This window comes from Rhineura floridana, chromosome 1, assembly GCF_030035675.1.
Source record: "Rhineura floridana isolate rRhiFlo1 chromosome 1, rRhiFlo1.hap2, whole genome shotgun sequence".
NCBI lineage: Eukaryota > Metazoa > Chordata > Lepidosauria > Squamata > Rhineuridae > Rhineura > Rhineura floridana.
Genome location: NC_084480.1, coordinates 246,549,755 through 246,572,127, shown reverse-complemented (window position 1 = coordinate 246,572,127; position 22,373 = coordinate 246,549,755). Strand labels below are relative to the sequence as shown.

The 22,373-nt window shown below is 41.5% G+C and overlaps 1 protein-coding gene across 2 annotated transcripts in view; it reads right to left on the bottom strand.

The window, feature by feature from the left end:
* The window catches only part of LAMA3 (laminin subunit alpha 3), a 207,480-nt gene that overhangs the window by 127,733 nt on the left and 57,374 nt on the right, over window positions 1–22,373 (bottom strand). For both annotated transcript variants that reach the window (XM_061596969.1, XM_061596976.1), the window contains exons 17-28: window positions 21,565–21,617; window positions 20,326–20,425; window positions 18,577–18,629; window positions 17,457–17,562; window positions 14,724–14,823; window positions 13,641–13,797; window positions 10,786–10,918; window positions 9,558–9,700; window positions 8,045–8,145; window positions 7,804–7,957; window positions 7,117–7,277; window positions 2,123–2,231 (exon numbers count right to left, since the gene is read on the bottom strand). In XM_061596969.1, the coding sequence (XP_061452953.1) occupies window positions 2,123–2,231; window positions 7,117–7,277; window positions 7,804–7,957; window positions 8,045–8,145; window positions 9,558–9,700; window positions 10,786–10,918; window positions 13,641–13,797; window positions 14,724–14,823; window positions 17,457–17,562; window positions 18,577–18,629; window positions 20,326–20,425; window positions 21,565–21,617 (1,370 nt within the window). The remainder of the gene's footprint in view (window positions 1–2,122; window positions 2,232–7,116; window positions 7,278–7,803; window positions 7,958–8,044; window positions 8,146–9,557; window positions 9,701–10,785; window positions 10,919–13,640; window positions 13,798–14,723; window positions 14,824–17,456; window positions 17,563–18,576; window positions 18,630–20,325; window positions 20,426–21,564; window positions 21,618–22,373) is intronic.

Below are 22,373 nucleotides of genomic sequence, written 5' to 3'. Positions count from 1 at the left end.
GGTCCACATGTCCCCTCTTTGCTGTCTTCCCAGAAGAAGGTAAAATATTCTTCTTTTTTTTAAGAAAGTCTTTTAGAATTCCTGAGAATTAACTGCTACACCTTATGTTGTGTACTGTTTGTTGGTTCCATTATTTTATGGCTCTATTGTACTGTTTCAGTTCTGTTATTTGGCACAAGTTTACTGGTGATTTTCTGGATGTAGCTTCTAACATTGTAAACCTGTGTGAGATCTCATGTGAAACAGCAGTACAAAAATTGTTTAAAACAAATAAATAACATAGGTTAATAAGATGTTCCTCACAAAATGTATCACCATAATTCAGGAAATAGAAACAGTAAAGGGAGGCTTTTGGGGTGGGTTAGGTTTTTACTGTTATGGTTTTAAATTTTAACGTTTTAATGTATTGGTTTTTTTTATCTTGTACGTCGCCCAGAGTGGCTGGACAACCAGCCAGATGGGCGACTAAAAAATTTAATAAATAAATAAAATAATAAATAAATAAAGCAATACAGAAGTCTCTGGCCAGTGAGCCAAGAAATTAACTCTAGAGGAATGAAAACTGCAAAGAAAAAAATTCCTTGGCCAGTAAGATTTGGGTAAATTTTCTTTCTGATTCTGGGTAACTCTAACAAGAACATAGAAATCTGTCAGACCCTCAGTCCATCTACTTCAGTATTGTCAACCCTGACTGGCAGCAGCTCTCCAGAGTTTCAGGCAAGAGCTTTCTCCAGCTATTCCTGGAAATGCCACGGACAGGACCTTTTGTATGCAAAGCATGCACTCTATTACTGAGCTATGGCCCTTCCCCTACTTAACAGATACTAAGAGATACTTATTTTTTTAAAGCAGTATTCAGTTTGGGTACACAATGCCTTGCAACAAGAAAAAGTGTAACTCATTCTGAATGCAACCACCAGGACCAGGAAACCACATTCTATTTTGTTTTTTATCCCTGCATTTTCTGGATGCATGATAGTAAATGCATTGTTTTGAAAGTGGAAGGCACAAAGGGATTAAGTGAGGAAATATTTAAGTATCCAAAAGGTGGCAGCAAAGATCTTATAATAAAACATTTAAACCAACTTACTCAGGGAATCATAGCCATTTCCTTTGCTTTGCAGCTGGGAAAGGTTGAAAAATCAGACCCACATACAATATTTTTCGTATTATGGAACTGCACAATTACTGTGATCATTTGAAACCCAAATGCATGATAGTTGGCATCACAGTGGCTGGTGTGAAACTTGCAACAATGGTTCCACAAGTGTGACTTTTACTGGGAAAGCCAGGTGACAAGAGACACACATCTCAGTTAGAGATCCCAGAGTATCCCACCTGGCAGTTGTGATCATGGAAATTGCCAGACACAGGACACATGACTAGCACTCTTTACAATAGGAATAAAATCAACTAGACTTTCACGGACCCAGCGAACAAATGGAGATGGTGCAGTGTTTCTGGATCAAGTGCTCTCTGGCCTGAAAGAAGCCGTTTCAGAAAGAAGATGGGAGAGAGTGAATGACACCTGCAGAATAGAAGAAATGGCTTCCACCAGCAGCAGCAGGTGGAGTATTTTACTTGAATTCTCTTGGGCAACTATCTTTCATTTCTTCTGGGCCCCAATTGGTGTGATAGACAGGGGAATTATATTGGGGAGTGTAAAAAACCAACAGGGTTCCTGGGACTGGAACCCTTGACAATGTGGACCATCTCATGTCCCTTGCTTAAAAACAGCAGGGCTTCTTAACAGGATGAGACATGGACATGGAAGGGGGAAGACCAGTGTCTTCCTACATAAAAACATGAAGATTTTAGAGTCGTACCATTTATGGTAACTTAGATCAGTGTGTTTGCATGTACTTTGCATGCAGAAAGCCCCAGGTTCAATCCCTGGCACCTACAGTGGAAATGTTCAGGTGACAAGCGATGGCTTCTGCCTGAGACCTGGGAGAGTTGCTGCTAATCAGGACAGACCACACTGGGCTACATGGACAAACTGTCCTGGCACAAGGCAACGTCCTATGCTCCCTGTCTAAAAAATAAATGTACCACAGAAAAAGGCACTGAGACAACTTCCTTCAATCACACTTTAGGAAAATATTACAAAACAGAAACTTACTAGGAAAAAATCTATTGCAGAAGCCCTGAGATGTAACTCTGCATCAGCCAGAAGGTCAACAATTGCCACACGATGCATATCATCAATCACAATACTGCGGCATAGGAAGCTATAACAAATTTAAAAAGCAGTTACAACCATGCTCAAATCCGTTCACCCAAAAACTGTATTATTCCTCCACCCTTTGCTAATTTCCTGCAAAGAAAAAAGCAGAATTATTTATCAGGAGTTTGCATTTATTGTTAGCTATGTTAAATCATGTCAACTGAACAATAGGGAATGATGTGGGGGAAACATTCCAGTCCAAGGTTAGGAATTATGTTTGGAGTTCAAAAATTCAGTTCTTTAAATGGATTAATGTAGTCAAAATTATTTTAAAATTTATTCACATTAGTATTTGACTCCTTGACATTATTCTATTCTATTGAGATTGAGACATGCAATCCTAAATCCATATAAATTTAATGTATAAGTTTGGAGAGAGGAGTGTCAAGACAATTTTGGTGTATAACTATAATATCATTGCCATTAGACTGAACATACAAAACAGCAATATAGGAAGCTTCCTTATACTGAGTCAGATCTTCTGTCCATCCAGCTCAGTAGAGTCTACACTGACCGGCAGTGACTCTCCAGGGTTTCAGGCAGAGCTCTCTGCCAGCCCTACCTGGAGATGCTGGGGATTGCCCCTGGGACCTTCTGCATACAAAGCAAGCACACAACCAGTGAGCTACAGCCCTTCCGCATTATATCAGGAAAAGGGGATCTGGATTCAATTTCTTCCACAACCTCCCAAAGAGATTAAAAATCAGAGATAACAGAGCCAATCATAAATCTGGCAAGGTGCACACATTGCAGGTTCCATCATTTCCAACTCCATCCTTTTTGCATGCACAGGACTCAATCTGTAAGGGAGATTCATAAGAACATAAGAACATAAGAAGAGCCTGCTGGATCAGGCCAGTGGCCCATCTAGTCCAGCATCCTGTTCTCACAGTGGCCAACCAGGTGCCTGGGGGAAGCCCGCAAGCAGGACCCGAGTGCAAGAACACTCTCCCCTCCTGAGGCTTCCGGCAACTGGTTCTCAGAAGCATGCTGCCTCTGACTAGGGTGGCAGAGCACAGCCATCATGGCTAGTAGCCATTGATAGCCCTGTCCTCCATGAATTTGTCTAATCTTCTTTTAAAGCCGTCCAAGCTGGTGGCCATTACTGCATCTTGTGGGAGCAAATTCCATAGTTTAACTATGCGCTGAGTAAAGAAGTACTTCCTTTTGTCTGTCCTGAATCTTCCAACATTCAGCTTCTTTGAATGTCCACGAGTTCTAGTATTATGAGAGAGGGAGAAGAACTTTTCTCTATCCACTTTCTCAATGCCATGCATAATTTTATACACTTCTATCATGTCTCCTCTGACCCGCCTTTTCTCTAAACTAAAAAGCCCCAAATGCTGCAACCTTTCCTCGTAAGGGAGTCGCTCCATCCCCTTGATCATTCTGGTTGCCCTCTTCTGAACCTTTTCCAACTCTAGAATATCCTTTTTGAGATGAGGCGACCAGAACTGTACACAGTATTCCAAATGCGGCCGCACCATAGATTTATACAACGGCATTATGATATCGGCTGTTTTATTTTCAATACCTTTCCTAATTATCGCTAGCATGGAATTTGCCTTTTTCACAGCTGCCGCACACTGGGTCGACATTTTCATCGTGCTGTCCACTACAACCCCGAGGTCTCTCTCCTGGTCGGTCACCGCCAGTTCAGACCCCATGAGCGTATATGTGAAATTAAGATTGTTTGCTCCAATATGCATAATTTTACACTTGTTTATATTGAATTGCATTTGCCATTTTTCCGCCCATTCACTCAGTTTGGAGAGGTCTTTTTGGAGCTCTTCGCAATCCCTTTTTGTTTTAACAACCCTGAACAATTTAGTGTCGTCAGCAAACTTGGCCACTTCACTGCTCACTCCTAATTCTAGGTCATTAATGAACAAGTTGAAAAGTACAGGTCCCAATACCGATCCTTGAGGGACTCCACTTTCTACAGCCCTCCATTGGGAGAACTGTCCGTTTATTCCTACTCTCTGCTTTCTGCTTCTTAACCAATTCCTTATCCACAAGAGGACCTCTCCTCTTATTCCATGACTGCTAAGCTTCCTCAGAAGCCTTTGGTGAGGTACCTTGTCAAACGCTTTTTGAAAGTCTAAGTACACTATGTCCACTGGATCACCTCTATCTATATGCTTGTTGACACTCTCAAAGAATTCTAATAGGTTACTGAGACAGGACTTTCCCTTGCAGAAGCCATGCTGGCTCTGCTTCAGCAAGGCTTGTTCTTCTATGTGCTTAGTTAATCTAGCTTTAATTATACTTTCTACCAGTTTTCCAGGGACAGAAGTTAAGCTAACTGGCCTGTAATTTCCGGGATCCCCTCTGGATCCCTTTTTGAAGATTGGCGTTACATTTGCCACTTTCCAGTCCTCAGGCACGGAGGAGGACCCAAGGGACAAGTTACATATTTTAGTTAGCAGATCAGCAATTTCACCTTTGAGTTCTTTGAGAACTCTCGGGTGGATGCCATCCGGGCCCGGTGATTTCTCAGTTTTTATATTGTCCATTAAGCTTAGAACTTCCTCTCTCGTTACCACTATTTGTCTTAGTTCCTCAGAATCCCTTCCTGAAAATGTTAGTTCAGGTTCAGGGATCTGCCCTATATCTTCCACTGTGAAGACAGATGCAAAGAATTCATTTAGCTTCTCTGCAATCTCCTTATCGTTTTTTAGTACACCTTTGACTCCCTTATCATCCAAGGGTCCAATTGTCTCCCTAGATGGTCTCCTGCTTTGAATGTATTTATAGAATTTTTTGTTGTTGGTTTTTATGTTCTTAGCAATGTGCTCCTCAAAATCTTTTTTAGCATCCCTTATTGTCTTCTTGCATTTCTTTTGCCAGAGTTTATGTTCTTTTTTATTTTCTTCATTCGGACAAGACTTCCATTTTCTGAAGGAAGACTTTTTGCCTCTAAGAGCTTCCTTGACTTTGCTCGTTAACCATGCTGGCATCTTCTTGGCCCTGGCGGTACCTTTTCTGATCTGCGGTATGCACTCCAGTTGAGCTTCTAATATAGTGTTTTTAAACAACTTCCAAGCATTTTCGAATGATGTGACCCTCTGGACTTTGTTTTTCAGCTTTCTTTTTACCAATCCCCTCATTTTTGTGAAGTTTCCTCTTTTGAAGTCAAATGTGACCGTGTTGGATTTTCTTGGCAATTGGCCATTTACATGTATGTTTAATTTAATAGCACTGTGGTCACTGCTCCCAATCGGTTCAACAACACTTACATCTCGCACCAGGTCCCGGTCCCCACTGAGGATTAAGTCCAGGGTTGCTGTCCCTCTGGTCGGTTCCATGACCAACTGATCTAGGGAATAGTCATTTAGAATATCTAGAAACTTTGCTTCTTTGTCATGACTGGAACACATATGCAGCCAGTCTATGTCCGGGTAGTTGAAGTCACCCATTACTACCACATTTCCTAGTTTGGATGCTTCCTCAATTTCATATCTCATCTCAAGGTCTCCCTGAGCATTTTGATCAGGGGGACGATAGATCGTTCCCAGTATTAAGTCGCATACAGATTGCGCTTGCTGAACAGGGCAAAGGCGTAAATGGAATGGTTACATTGGTGAATGGTTTACGTATGCTGATGAAATTTAATAACATGCCGTTTTTTTACCATATTCTTATTTGCTTACATGTAATGGACAACAAATAAGCTACCCTTGTTTTATACACAGTTGAATCTCAGTTCATACCTCAGTTGAACAGCAGAAAAGACTTGCTTTATTCAGCCACGCCTATTGAACTGCAACACTGTGATGCTACAACTGTTGACTAATTTGCCTAAAGCTAGAGCAAAACACACCTCAGAATTCTTCATGCTAGCTAAAAACTAACTGGATTGGACCAGTGCCTAATGTGAACTTTCCCTTCACCATGGTATGGAAACCCTGGGTTTGTTATCCCACCTTATGTTTTGTCTTATCTTATCCCTTTTATTTCCATATTTAATTCTAAATATTCCTTTTTAACGTACTCGCATACAGTAGCTGGGTTTAGGCATAGGATGAGCAGATTAAGAAAATTACATTTAAAAACCAAACAAGTATATTATGTACCAAAACTCATTTATAATATTATAAAACATTTGCAGGTTAGATGTTAAATTCTACTTTGTTGATACTAGCTTTCCAAATGATACAGTTATTGATTTTTGTATACATTATTTGATTGGAAGAATTTGCATTGTGAAATTTGGTGAAGGACAGACATATTTCAAAGGACAGACATATTTTGGTTCATGTATTAGTTGAGGAAATGCAAATGAGGAAGGTTCCTATTAAAATGCAAACCGAACCAAATTTCTCTCCCATCGTAGTGATGGCCACCAACTTGGATGGCTTTAAAAGAGGATTAGACAAATTAATGGAGGAGAGGGGCTATCAGTGGGTACTAGCCACAATGGCTCAGAAGGGGAGAGAGCTCTTGTGCTCAGGTCCCACTTATGGGCTTCCAATAGGCATCTGGTTAGCCAAGAGGATGCTGGACTAGATGGGTTATTGGCTTGATCCAGCAGGTTCTTCTTATGTTTTTAACATACTTATGTATTTTTATTACTGTATTTTTACTCTGGTTGTAAATCACTTCAGGACTTTTTGTAGTGGGAAGCGATATATAAATTTAATAAACCTAACCTAAACTAACCTATCATAGCTTGATCTTTTTGATTCCACTGACGCATATAAAATCTGGTCTTTAATGCCAACTGATGCAACAGAACACCTCACAAGACACACTCACCTCTTTAGTAACTATATCAGCCTGTTTCTTGGAAGTATCAGCTGAAGACTCTCATGCATACAAAACAGGTTAAGAACAAACACAAAACAGAAATTTATAATAACAGATGAATAGTTTTCACATTTTCTCACCTATATTTGCAGCTGTATATATTAATTCGTGCCTCCATCACTTGCCCAGGGCTGTTAATCTTCACATTACCAACATATACTTGATCATGTTCGTTAACATACTCAAAAACTACTACATAGCGGCCAACTTGGGGAACATTCAGCCTTATCTGCAGTTCCACCTGAAGAAGATTCAAACCATATTGAATGTTGAAAAATGAAATTGACTGCCTTCAAGTTGTTTCCGACTTATGGCAACCCTATGAATAAGGTTTGCATGGTAAGCGGTATTCAGAGGGGGTTTACCATTGCCTTCCTCTGAAGCTGAAAGGCAGTGATTTGCCCAAGGTCACCCAGTGAGCTTCATGGCTGTGTGGGGATTTGAGCTCTGGTCTCCCAGGTTGTAGTCCAACACTCTAACCACTACACCACACTGGCTCTTACAAGATAATTATTGCAGGGATCCCATCCATTTCCTATTACACACTTTTCCCAAGCATGTTTAAAGAAAGCAAAGGGAGAGCTACAAAGTTCCTGAATGCTGAATCCCAACCTGCCAAAGCCTTCCTTCCAGAAAAAAGCCCCCTTCCCCTTTCCCCACAGATTGAGTACTCCATGGGTAAGTGATACTATGGGGATGCATGGAACTAAAATACATCAAACTGGCACATACTATGATAGATTTACATACAAACAGAGTCATCTTACCTCTTGACCATTGATATGAGACATTACTGGATGTTTGGCTGTTGGCTGTTGGAAAGCTACTTTCCTGTACTCTCCCTCACACAAGAAAAATGTGACTTCTGAACCAAGTACACAACAAAATCTGTCCAATGGCAGGTGTTCATACTGTAAGCAACTTTAAAAGAGACAGTGCTTTGTTAAACCACTGAAATAAAAAAATAAACCAAGGGAATTGTCTCATGAATATGACAGATGCACTAACTTATCTGTTGTGGCATGTCTGGAATACGTGCAAGGCTCTGTTACTGGTAATTGCAAGATGGTTGCTTCATAGTAGTCTCTAGGTAGGAGAACCAGGTAATCCTAACAAGATTAGCATAAACATATTTATTCAGCACATATAAAATGATGAAGCGAAAATTGCAACAAAACTACAGGTGCATTCGAAACTACACTGAAGATTAACAGCACAATTCCATGCATGTCTATCGGGAAGCAAGCCCCTTGGTTAATGAGACTTATTCCTAAATTGTTGCCAAAGGATGCAACCCTATACTCAAAATCCACTGGTTGAAGGGATTTAGGAAGTGGCAGAAGCCATGTAACGCAAATGGACCTTCAGATATGCTGCCACCAAGACAAACTTATCCGTGTCATTCCACTAGCAAAGATATGCCAATAAAGTGGGAGAAAAGAGGGTGGAGTCATGGCCAGGGCACACTTGCCCCAAATCCTATACTCACTCAGACCACAGCCACAAGCTCATCAAGAGTGAAACTTTCTATCAATCCCAGACCTGGTGTAAGGAACTGAAAAATAGCTCCTCCTCCACCTCCCTCCACCCTGCCCACTGTGGCATGATAGAGCATCTGACCCCACCAGTATATAAGCCTTACACAGGGAGACCACAATGCTGACGACAGGGAACACTGCATAGGGCTATATCTCTCTGGCCTCATGTTATGCACACTTAGAGGTCACAAGGGGGAAATTTCATAGGTGTGTGTGGGAGAAAAAGAACACAGCAAACACAAAGGGAGCATTTTTGCACAAAGCAGTGTCACTTCACAACTCCCAAAGCACATTGCTAACACCTCTCCTCCTAGAACTGTAATAGGTTCCCTGCCTCAGGACACCAGGACACAAACACCAACAGTGCCCTCTACTCCCCTTTTGCTGTATGTGAAAACTGTGTTGCGCTAGTATTCTTCCTCCCCAATATGGGGAGTAGTGCCTCCACACACAGGGGAGGCACTTAGCCCAGCCCACCCCAAACACACAGATAAGCTCCATCCCATCCCAGTGCCTTACACAGAACAAAGTAAACCGTCTCCCAACAGCTCCATCCCCCTTGCCATCTGAGTTATGGTCTCCCTGTGTGGGATTTATATAGTAGTGGTGTATCCTATGCAATGTTGTAGTGGGCTCCTCTCCTGTGCCACCCACATCTCTGCTCCATTTCAGCCACTCCATCAGTGTATCTGTACGTTACACCATCTTATATTTTGTATATTCTACCAGTATAGCTGTTGAATTCTGTTGGCCCTTAATCAAGTGGGGCCCCCTAAGGATTGTGCCTTAAGCCTCCCAGTTCAAATTCCTCAAGTAGCTCCTGCAGCACGAGCTCCCACATTCTGCCTGCACATATTCTTTATTCCACTGTTGAGTTTTAACTTCCTCCATGGCCATTTCCCCTTTATTTCCTCAGGGTTCAGTTCTGAACAGAATCAGCTCTCCAGAATATAAACACTATACCTTATAGGTGAATTTCTTACCAGAAGGACTCCCTCTGCCATGATTTTAAAAATCCAGGTGCCAGGACTCAGTGAAAACGGATCTGCAAAGCTCTTTCCTGGGACAGTTACAAAAGCAGGCTGTTTACTGGGTGGGAACACAATATCTTTGCTCTGAGGAGCCCCTGCCAGTAAGCAAGAACATTAACAAAAGATTCCTTCAGTATTCATGAACCAACAATAATATTTAAAAAAAACACGTGGGTAAACTCCTAAAAGATTCTGTATGAACAGGCTCAGAGTCTGTGGCAGACATAGGGCAGAAACAACTCATTATTCTACCAGTTCCAGTGCATCTCCACCTCTCTCTCCTGAAAACGGGGGCACACCACACTAGTCAAACCTTTGTGATAACAAAGTATGCTAGAAAATAACAGCAACTGAAATTGCTAACTAAGTTAAGTTAAGTTCTTGAAGCAAACTAACAATGAGAAGACACCGTAGCTCCTGAGTTGTCAGGGCAAGGACTCTTTAACTTTCCTTCAGCCTGGCCTTATTTAGGGCTGAGCAATTTGTTCAGCATCGAGTACGAGATTGGAAATATCTGCCTTCACATATTCATATGTCCCTTACGTAACCATACAGTGTAGGCATTCAGTAATTTAAAAGAACAGGCCCACAGCCCACTAGCATCAAGGGAGGCAGATTTCAGGACACTCTGGGCTGGGGAAGCAAGTGAGTTTATCTCTGAAGTTCAGGTTTCTCATTACAAAGTTCCTAATCTGAGTTCTCAGACATCTTGATCAAACAAAGAAAGTTATTTGTAAAACCTGAAACAGTTTTTAAATGAATGCGTATCTGTGTGCTCATGTGCACAAATGCACGCCAAAATAACATTACCACTACCACCACCACCTATTGCAGGCCTGACAAACATGAAATCTGGGAGTGTCGGGATTCTAGCAGGGAGGTCCACTGAATGGCCTGGGAGCAACTGAAGCTACAGCATTGGTGAAGTCTAAGCAGGATTAAGCCTTGGATGGGAGACCACTGGAGCCCCATCCAGAAAGAGGTGACTATAAGTATATTATATGTAAACAAATAATTATATTTATATTTATTTAGGTATTTATACAAAAGGATTCTAGTGAGAGGCTACAAACTGCAGAAGATACCAAACTAGGCTGATCATGTAAATAAAGCCCATAAATGATACTTTTAGTTGAACTGAATTCAGTGAAATTATCTGCTGCCATTTTGCTTTACCTACCTTTACGAAGCCGAGAATGATAAGCAATTAAGTGGCCAGACACTACTGCAGTTCCAGGATTAATATACCTCAAGATAACATGGAATAAATCGGGGTTTGATTTCTCCACATTCAAAGTTATCCTCACTTCATTCTGCAAAATAGAGGTTAATAAAGAAGAAGAAAAACAGCCATAAAGTGCCAAAAGGATAAACTCTTAGAAGATGTGTGAGCAAAATATTCAATTCCTATAGAAAAAAATATATGAACAAGTACCACACAGAGACAGAAACATATATGCGGAAGAAAAAGCATTTTCTGGGATAAGGAAGAGAAAGACGGGCAAACCTATCAAGAAATGTAATTCACTTACAAGTGTTATAAGGGTCAATATGTTTCCCCTCAGCAATTGAGATCCTCCCTTTAGAGCTTTTTGAAACCAAGCTGACATAGTGCAGTACAAGGTGGAAGAGCTTAGCAGAAGCCACAGTGACAGGTACTACCACCTCTGGCTGGGGAAAAAAGAAGCAAAGAAGAGGACAGGAAAGCATATTATTTTAATACTACCACCCAAAAGACAGAAAATGTCTAGAAACATTTAGCAAATGTAAACACAGTATAAAAAAAGTTATGGTGGGTTTGGATGCAACATCAGGCCAAAACAGTTCTCTTCTTCCAGATCCTCACAGTGAATGATGTCTCATAGTTCAGATGAATCTGGAAGAATAACCTAGTTTGTAGTGTAGTACTCATTGCTAAGGCTGCACTCCTATACAGTATTCACTTACCTGTATAGTCTACTCCTGTACAATAAGTTTGCATAGGACTGTGGTGTCCATGTGGCACAGTTAAGGCATAGTATTAACTCTGTTAAAAGATGCATTCTAGTATTAAATCATGGATGATGCATCTTGTACTGTGGAAGTTCTCCGATCCAATTTGGCATTTGAGATGAAGTTTGCAATGTATTAACATTGGAAATGGAAATGGACTGCCTTCAAGTCGATCCCGACTTATGGCGACCCTGTTAATAGGGTTTTCATGGTAAGCGGTATTCAGAGGTGGTTTACCATTGCCTCCCTCTGAGGCTGAGAGGCAGTGACTGGCCCAAGGTCACCCAGTGAGCTTCATGGCTGTGTGGGGATTTGAACCCTGGTCTCCCAGGTCATAGTCCAGCACCTTAACCACTACACCACACTGGCTCTTGTATTGACATTAGGGTTGCTAATTTAACATTAACAATGCAATGGGAGGGTTTGAAGCTAAGTGATTGCAGTCATATTGGCACATGCCTAATTTAGTTTGTTTGGTTTAATGGTTCTACCTCATCCTTTTCCTATATATCTCCCAATCTCTTTTTCTCCTCCTTCAAGTATCTCCCCTTTGTTTTCCATCAGTGACCACCAAGAACACAATGACTGAGGCAGGGAGAACGAGAGAGAGTCAGGGTGGGGATATCAGAATTACTTCCCTTCCTCCTCTAATTATTTATCTGCTGTGCTACCCACTGTCCCTATTTTCAAAAATGAAGTTAACTTAATGGGGATACAACGGGAAATGATGAGCTACTCTAAAACAGTTCTTTTTCCAGATCCTTGCAGTGAATGATGACTCATAGTCCAGACGAGTTCTCCCATTTTTCTGTAATGTTCATAACTTTTGCTTGGTGCTTCAGTGTAACTGAGAGCCTGATGATGTATTATAAGCCACTGTGAGCATCAAGTTGTTGAAATGGTGAAAGCCCTATTTAGGTCTTCCGTTTGATCACTCAAATGACTGCTATTGAAAAATCTGAAACTAAACGAACTGTCTGAGAAAGCACGATTTGACTAATCCAAGGGCTATGCTTCCTTTATTCAGCATCTGAAACCAATGAAGATTTACTGTCCAAATTACCCCTCTCCTCCTCTTCCAACTGTACAAGCAAAAATTAAATTTAAAAATTCAGACTTCATAACGCATGTCCACTCTAAGTGTGCTGAGAGCCACTCCCATTCCATTAATTCTGTGATGCTGCTAATCAAAATATATAAGCATATGATTTTTTTACATGGCTGTGAGCTATAACTACCTATCTGAAATTATCAGTTGTGATTATGGACTATATAGCCATGTAGATAATCAACAGCACTTCCCAAGACACACCCTTAACTGGAAAACATACAACTGCCACTGATGTATATATCCACCCTTTTTTGAACAGTATAACTTCTACAGACCTACATGCTGCTAGCTCAGTGATAGAGCATCTGCTTTGCATGCAGGTCTCAAGTTGAATCCCTGGGATCTCCAGGCAGGGCTGGGATTATTCCCCTATATGAAATCCTGGAGTCACTGCCAGTCAGTGTAGACAGTATTGAGCTACATGGACCACTGGTCTGACTTGGCATAAAGAAGCTTCCTATACTCCTACTGAACTGTAAGAAGCTTACGGCCAAGTCTACACATTTAAGATAACTTCTGCCTTACAACTCCAGGTATTGTATCTAGGACAACATGCTATATGGGTCATCTCAGTCATATGGAGAGCTTCTGTGACCATGATGGATTTTCTGGAGGTGTTTGTTCCTGGTGTGGAAATATCTCCACAAAAATGGAAGGAATCTCATAGCCAACTGTTGTAGACACTGCAGCAGGGAATGGAGGGTCAGCACAGAAGATTTCCCCGCAGAGACCAGGTAAATGCACAGACCAGACTGTACTGAATAATGTTTTCTTCTGCATCTCACCCATTATAGTCAAAATAAGAGGTTTAAGTATATGTGAGATAACTTCATCCAGCCTCTTCTATAATTCCAGCAGGACTAATGAGATGAATTTACTCCTTCTTCCCAAGGCTAGTTCACAAAATAACATCTGGTCATTTAAATACATACTTGTACCGAAGACATCTGTGCATAACCTCTCCAACTAAATCCAGGAAATTCTTGAGGATCATAACCAAACCGGATTCCTCTTCCATTAGGAGATGTACCATCTTCAACTTCAAATTTCATGTGATGTAAATCAGGTAAGTAGTAGTCCTTTCTAGGCCTTTCATGCATACACAAATGAAATAACAATCAATACTTTGCTTTTGAAAAAAATGTGTCATTTGCTACATATTTAAAAAACACATAAGAATTGCCCTGCTAGATTAGATGAAAAATCTATCTAGTCCCAGCGGTAGCTTGTGAAGGGAGAGGCAGAGGCAGAGGCGCCCTTCCAGCGGCAGTGCTGCTGCACTTGATACTTAGAAGATTTCCTCTGTTTATGAAGATCTCATTATGTATATATGTATGTACAGTATGTATGTATGCTGCCCCATAACATATAGGTCTCTGGGGGAATTATAATAAATAAGTCTAAAAACAAAACAAAAGGGTGGTATCCAGCTAAGTCCCATTGAAATCCACTTGTCCATGGTCTACTCCGAATTTGACTTAATTGGATACCACCCAAACCCCATAAAGTCAAAAGCACCATAAACACGACAAGGAAACGACAACTTCTAATACACAGATTTAGCTATAATCCTTGAATTTATTTATTTCTTAAAATAATATATATCCTGTCTTTCCACTATAAAACAGCACTCAAGGCAACTAACAAAACTCAAAGAATACTACAAACATTCATGAAAAAAATAAAAGAATTAGAAGAATTTAAAATATCAAAGAGAGACAATTAAAGCCATCAACTTCAGCTACCAAAGTTAATAAAGAGCCAGCCTAAACAGAACTGTTTTCATCAGGAGACAGAAACTATAAAGAGACATGGCCAAAAGGACAGCCACCCACCCATGGTTTACAACTGGTATGCAATTGAATTTGACACCCTCTCTGAATTTGGCACCCACTATTAAAAGCAGCTGATTTAACACCAGATTACCAATCACATACTGATGACATAGTATGAAACCTTAAGGAAGTTTTAAGGGATTTCCTAATGCCTAAACTTCACTTTCCCATCTTACTTACTCATTGCAGGATTTTCCAGCTATGTGCCTTCTGCACTGGCAATCACCTGACAGATCATTGCACACATGACTTACAGACCCTCCCACATCACATTTGCATCCTACAAGGGAAGAAAAGAACCAGACTTTTAAAGGAGAAAACTTAAAATACCAGTAGAAAGCTCTGTAGGTTTCTGAAAGAAAGAAAGAAAGAAAGAAAGAAAGAAAGAAAGAAAGAAAGAAAGAAAGAAAGGAAGGAAGGAAGGAAGGAAGGAAGGAAGGAAGGAAGGAAGGAAGGAAGGAAGGAAGGAAGGAAGGAAGGAAGGAAGGAAGGAAGGAAGGAAGGAAGGGAGGAACACTCTTTGTCTTTCTGTAAATGACTTTACAGCCGCAATGTATATGTTCAAGATCAGTTTTCAGAAATGAGTATGTATTAACCTCTGCAGTGGGCTGGCACAGCTCCAGAATCATCACAGTGGATGCTGACCCAAGTACCTATCCAAAGTCACCCATTCACCACACACATGTTCAAGAGCCAGGAAAGGGCAAAGAGAAGGGACTGGCATTGTACCAAAGGGTATGGTTGTTTTACCACAGGTCACTGTTGTAATGAGCCCCAGCTTCTGTTCTGAGGAGAAAGAGCAGTATAGAGAGAATGAGAGAAGCAGGGACACATTACAACAGTGACTGTAAGTAAATATGTGTCTTCCTTTATAAGTGCCATGTGGGGATATTTGACCAAGTGTAGAGACACACTTGAGGTTGTGCTGGTTTCAGTGCATCTCCAGCTCTGTTTTTGGAAGCTGGAGAGACAAGACGCTAGTGAAACTCCGCCTCCTTTTACTCTAAAACCTGGGGAAATGCAGCCCCAGTGCATTTCTCCATTAAATCAGCTTCACCCAGAAATCAAAACTGTTTGATAGGTCAACTTGCTGCCATTCCATGGTATGTCCAATGAAAATACTTTGCTGTAGATTGGGCAGAGACAGTGATTGGCCCCATGCCTTGCTGTAGGAGGTCCTAAAAGATCTGGGATCAGTAGCAGGGAAGGGAGATGTGTCCAGCCACGCCATGGGCAAATGCATTTTAAACCAAAGCCAAACTGGTCTGGCTGCTTTTGAAGCAGCAGTCTATGGTGGAGCAGATCTGGCTGTACTGTGTGCAATATTTGCTTTCAACAATTCCTGCCTCCAATTTTCATCTGTGTGTGTCATCAAACAAATGAATGGATGAAGACACCATTTTGGAGGATTATGTTATTAATCCAAATTTCCTTGAGATGAAACATAGTATTTTGAATATTTCCTGAAATGTTAAATATTTATTAGATTGAACTTCCACAAATGTTTTCCTATTTTTTTTATTTAACCAAAGTATTTATCAAATATTACATTCTAACAGAGCAATCCAAATCCCCCTTATGCCAGGCTGGGGGCTGTTTGGATTAGATGGTGTCATAAGCCCCATGGAGAGCTCTTGGCAGAGTGGCTCTAAAGAGGAGGAGGACTGGGATCCAGGGGAGGGGCCCAGTGGTTTGCAAAGAGGGGGGAAGATGCCGGGGAAGATTTTGGTAGTCTGCCAAGTGACAGCCCCATCCCTGAGATGCGGGCTGCCACAGAGGATGTGTAGTTGCCAGGCACACCCCCTCTACCCCCTACCTCCTGAGCGTTTGCTGTTCCCTGAACTGCCTCCCAAACCACCCCCTGTGATAGATGTGTCTGTGGAACAGCAAGAGTGCTCAGAGGCAGAGCACAGGAGTGAGCTGGCCAAGGCCGCCTCCGCCACCATTGCCAAGGATGTGCCACCACCTGTGCAGGCACAAAAAGACTGAGCCTGCTCCCCAGCCTACTCGTAGGGGTGCCCAGTTGCTTGCTCAGTCCAGCTCTGCAAGCAGCATGCCCGTCCTGATCCTACTTAAGGAGGTGTGTCAAATGGTTGCAACCACATCTACAGTTGAGTAGCCACGCCTAGCAATGCCTTGTAGAGATCCAGAGACCTGTGTGACCTGAAGTCTGATCTATGAACCACTCTCATGTTAAGTTTTGCATTAAAGGTAATGGAGAAAAACATGTCAGTGATCCCAAGTCTGATTCTGTGGAGGGTAGTCAGGACAGATGGAGGTCTGCACAGCTCTCGTGGCTAACTAGGCTTTCCGCTAGCTGCTGAATGTAAGGGCATATAGGTGGCCTTCTGGTGGGATTCCAGGGCTTTCTAAGGGAGGGGGTGGGGCTGAGACAGTCTGGGATCCACTGGATTCTGACCTAATCTCACTGCCACTGCATGATAACATTCATGCAATCATCCTGCCTCTCCCCCTTTTGCTGCAGCTGCTGTGAGCAGAAGGACTGGAGATGCAATGGTGGCCCACACACTCTGAAAAGCCCCATAGGTGGGGGGAGGAGGTTAGGACTGCACCCTAAAGTGTGCTTAACTAAGTTTAGGATTTTAGCTAATGGGCATGAACCACAACTTTGCCTCACTACTCCATATTGTCTTTCCCGTCTTCCACCACCACCCATTAAGTTACATCACTGAAAATGTCTGAAAATAGTTGTGGCTGTTGGGGGGGGGGGGAAGCAGATGTTTTAATTTAAAAAACCTTACTGTGAAGTACTATGTTTTAAATAAAAGGCACACATTTGTAAGAAACAATCAGCAGTGTTAATATACAAATATATTTTATAGCAGTGATTTGAAGACTATTTAGAAATGTATTATCTTATGCAAACACTGTTATGTATAAATAATAATGTACCTTGACATCCAAAATAGTTCTTGTCTTCCAGTCCATAATAACCATCTTCGCAAGTATCACAGGAATCTCCACAAACACTAGGTTTGCAGTAACATTCACCATCCACCTATAAGGGGAAGGGAGGGGGGCAATTAGGAAGATTTCAGATTTCCTTTGATATATTTCTTATTTCAAAACAATGACCTTCAGTAATAGTCTTTTAAAAAAATGTTTTTAAACATGCATGAAGGGATGTTTGTAATATTAGGTGGGTGCTGTTTTGTAGGCACAGAGATTAACATGTGGGGGAAAAGGCCAATTGTAGGGTAGCCATATGTAGGATTACCCCTCAGCAGCCAGAGAAGGCAGGTTCTAGGCCAGGGATGGAGAGCTTGTGGTCCTTCAGATGCTGTTGGACTTCAGTGTCCAGCAGCCCACGCCAGCATGGCCAAGGGTCAGAACTAATGAAGGATGTAGCCCAACAACATTTGGAGGACCACAAGTTCCCCACCCCTAGTCTATACTAGAGCATGTTTACATAGGAGTAAATTCTATTCAACTCAATATACAGGTTAAATAGAGCAAAAATGAACAATTACAATAAAAGGCAACAAATCAAACACAGTAGGTCAAAATGTGGAGAAAACAGAAAGAAGAATACAAAGATACAACATTAAACCAGTTTAAAACAGAGAGCAGAAGAATAAAATCCACTGAGCTAAAACCATGTTAGAAGCACAACATTGTTGTGTTTGCCTGGCACTGAAATGACATTAGGGTGGGTGCAGGTGGGTCTCCCTGGGGAGGGTATTCTACAAACCAGGCAGCCATTACTGAGAAGGCCCTTTTACACATTGCCACCTGCAGTATCTCAGCTGGATGGAGCATTTCTGCAAGAGCCTCAGATAACTTAGGGATTGGGTAGGTGCATGTGGGAAGAGGTGATTCTTCAGTGCCTGAGTCCAAAGCCATGAAGGATTTAGAAAGATGAAAATCAACATTTTAAATTGGGCCTGAAAAGTAGGTCTTACTTCCAAGCAAAAGATGGGATGTCAAGGCCCACTGCCTGGATAAATCAAAGGCAGTTGATTTGGATTTGTTCAACAAGAAAGTGAAGTATTTGTAAACAGAATAATTTTACCTGCCGACACTCTCTGACTCCACTCAGTGTTCCAGATGCATCACACTGGCACTCTGTGAAGGCAAACAAATCCATCCAAAACATATCTTCATAGAAGCCTTTGTATCATTGATATCGGCTGGTTGAGTGCTAGACTACAGGCATACCTAAAAAACTCTCTTGTATATTATAAGACCAAAATCGAGAAGGCTCGTCGCCTGTTCTTGTAATACTCTACAGTGGAATGGGACCACCTGCCTCCCCCATCCCTTCTCCACCCACATCTCAATAGATAGAGAGCAAAGATCCTGAACTGGGAGACAGTGTTTATCTGAATGTAAGATCCCCCTGACCTCACAGTCCAGACCTTTAATAAAGGCAGGATTGGGATCATAGGGCCAGAGAGATCACACATTAAAATAGATATGGTCTCTTCTATTTCAGGAATTAAGTGATGGGGGATGAGAGGAAGGGGGCCCAGGAGCCAGAGATGTGCTCCTGATTTTCCTCAAACAGAGATTCTGAGGGATGGGTATCAACTGAACTTTTTTTTCTCGTTTCTGAAATGCTCCTGTATGCATTTCTGCCAGATTGAATATCTGTTCTTTTCTCCAGTAACTCCCCTGGGGCTATGAAAACCTTACCCCACTCCCCACCATCACTCTCCAGGTGCTCTTTGCTGACTTTAGTGCATGTAAGTGGAAGTTCAGTATTAATATTTTCTATATCTCTGGCTAGATTGGTGGAGACACATTACTGTAAAGATGACAAGAATGTTCTTTGGGGAAAATACCGTTTTAAGATCCCTTCCCATGCAGAAAGGTGTCTAGACCTCTCAAATACACTTTGAGCATTGCTGAACATTTTGCAAACACTTCCAGTTGTTCTTATGCTTATGTTCTGACCCCAGCATAACTCTGGGCCGTCTGCAAATAAGGCAGGGTGCATTTCAGAAAACGTCCCACAGGGGGCTTCTTGGACAAGTAAAAACAAATCTCTAAGCAAAAGGCTTCACTTTGGACCAAACTAGATGCTAGACTGAGGCTGCAATCCTGTGTTCCTCTTACATGGGAGTAAGCCCTATTGAACTCAACAGGATTTACTTCTATTTATAGGAATGTGCTATAAATGTGTGCTTTCATTTGCATATTTGTAATTTTATTTTTAAATAGCAGCTGTAGGTGACCCTGATTCAAATGAGGACTGTGGTGTGTGCGAAGAGAGATTTAATCCTTTTCCTATTCACTTTTTTCCTGAGAATCCCCACTTTCATCCCAAAAGGCTGCTATGTGCCCTGAGGACAGAAGCTGCTATTTGAGTTTGTAACTGTATATAGTATAACTATGCTAAATTTATATTAAGAAATACTGCAGGGCAGAATTTGGCTATGTATCATTAGGCATCTGTATTACTAATGGGCACCAGAGCTTTTTTTAAAAAACTGCAGGAATACTAGATTGTTTGATTCTCTCACCCTGAGAGAAATGTGCTTTCACCAACAGAGAGCACAAAACGTTTTGCAATAAACAAGGCAGCTGAATCCAAAGTAAATGGTCTAAGATGGCACATTCAGGGAATGCTCAGCCATGCCCACCTCTGTGGCAGAGAAGCCTGTTTAGAAATGCAAACCTGCACAGATGCTATATTTTTTCTCAGGGTACCTGAATAAAAAACAGTGGTTGGTTGGGAGGACCTGGACTGGGCTGAAGGAGAGGGAAAAATTGAGGCTTTATTTTTATAATATATCATGATGGATCAATGCACCCTTACCGATACATCCATCAGGGTTTTCTCTGGCCAGATTCCAGTAAAGTGGTTTGCAAATGCTACAGGTTGGACCTTCTACATTTTGCAGACACTGGCAAAAACCCTAATAGATAAAGGGAATAATGCAGTTGTCATAAAAGGAAGCTAAGGGTCTTCACAAGCTAGTGTAGAGCTTGGAAATACAGATGAAAAATGGAGATGGGGAACAGTTTTACAGACGGAGAATTAGCAAGTTGTCCAAAGACACACAATGTGAAGGTAACCCTTAAATCCAGGTGTGCTCAGCCCCAATCCAATAGTCTATAGCCACCAGACTACACTAATTTGAATCCTTACATGGCTCAACATGGGGCTTGTGGAGCTGAAGGAACATAGGTCCGCACTCCCTGCCCTGCCACCAAACTCACAGGTACACCCCTCAATCCACAGGTGTACCCTTTTAAAAATTTAACAACATTTTTATACTGCCCATCAGCAAATCTCTTGGGCACTTTACATTATGGATCAATAAAACACAACATCCCTCCCTCCCCCAAAAAATAAAGTATCAAAAACTTGGTGGTGGAGTAGCCTTATTATCAAGTTAATGTATACCCCACCCTTCTCTCTGAAACAATGAGACATGAAAAAGGGTGAATTCACTACAGAGCATTTCCCAGTTATATATGTATATTGTCATTAAATCTTACAAGTCATAATAACCACATGTTTGATATTAGGAGATATTACAGACAGGCATAAGCTACCCCAGGTCCATGATCACTTTAGACACAGCATTAATTTTAGCATGGGAAAAACTTTCCGTTCTATTTTCCCCACACCTATGAACTAAAGAGGGCTTCCCATTTCTGCTCCAGTTCCATGTCTAAAAGGGACCTTACTGGAACTGCCCTTCCCACTGCTACTGTGCCATCAACTAGGATGTTTCCTGTGAAGACTACCTGCCTCATGCGCCATTAACTTGCAAGGGAAAAAAGACTGACCACCATTTATTCAAGCACTGCCATGCAGCTTTGGTTTTTTTTAAAAAAGTTGTGGGTTTTTTTGCAGCTTTGTTTTATAACTGCAGCTGCCACCTGTATAATAGTTGTTTTATAACTACAGGTTATTCCTCAGGATAGATAGATGCTAATGTTGTGTCAGCTCTTTGTTTCTTTCTTTGATTAAGACAAACCCCACAAGTGCTCAACACATTTAATGAATTCTGACCACTGCATACCAATTCTATAATATAATACTTACAGTCACAGAATATGAATCCATGGCTCCTGCCAGGTCACACTCAGTGCTGACTCCTTTTCAAATTTTTTTAAAAATTGAGATGTTAAAGTTACTTATTTTCAACACTCTAGTAAGCACATTTAAGTGAAGAAGCATTTCACTACACACTCACTCTTACAACAAACTTTGCTGCGGGTATCTCTCAGAGATATTGACTAAGGCCAAGAACATGAGAGAGATCAACTATTAATTCTTTATATGACACTGCTCACTGGACTACATTGGCTCTGGCTGACTTGGCCATGGCCACTGGGGGAGCCTCATGACCACAGGAAAGCACAGAGAGAAGGGGGGATATACACCTGTGTACCTCACACCCAGGGCCGGTGCAGGCCAACTAGGCAGCCGTCTAGGGCGCAGACCTCAGAGGGGCACAGTACTGACCTTTGAGGGGCACAGTTTTATACAGATTAGTTTTTTTAACCATTGGAAAAAATACAACTAAAATAAATTTAGCAGTTTCAAGTTTTGTGCTTTTCATTTTTTCTACAAGACATCTGTTTTTGAAAATTGAAGTTAGCAATTTTTTGGGGGGGTGCAAGTAGTTAGCCTTGCCTAGGACACAAAACAGCCTGGCACTGGCACTGCTCACACCCCAAATTCAAACAAATTCCATTTGTGAATGATTGATCTAGCAATGGCTATAAGCTCCTTTCCTGAAACATCATGACAATAGAAAGCCAATCTGGTGCTATTGGTTGATATATTTTATTTACTTATTTAAAGCATTTTTACCCCACTATCAGTCAAAAAAGCTTACCAATGACAGT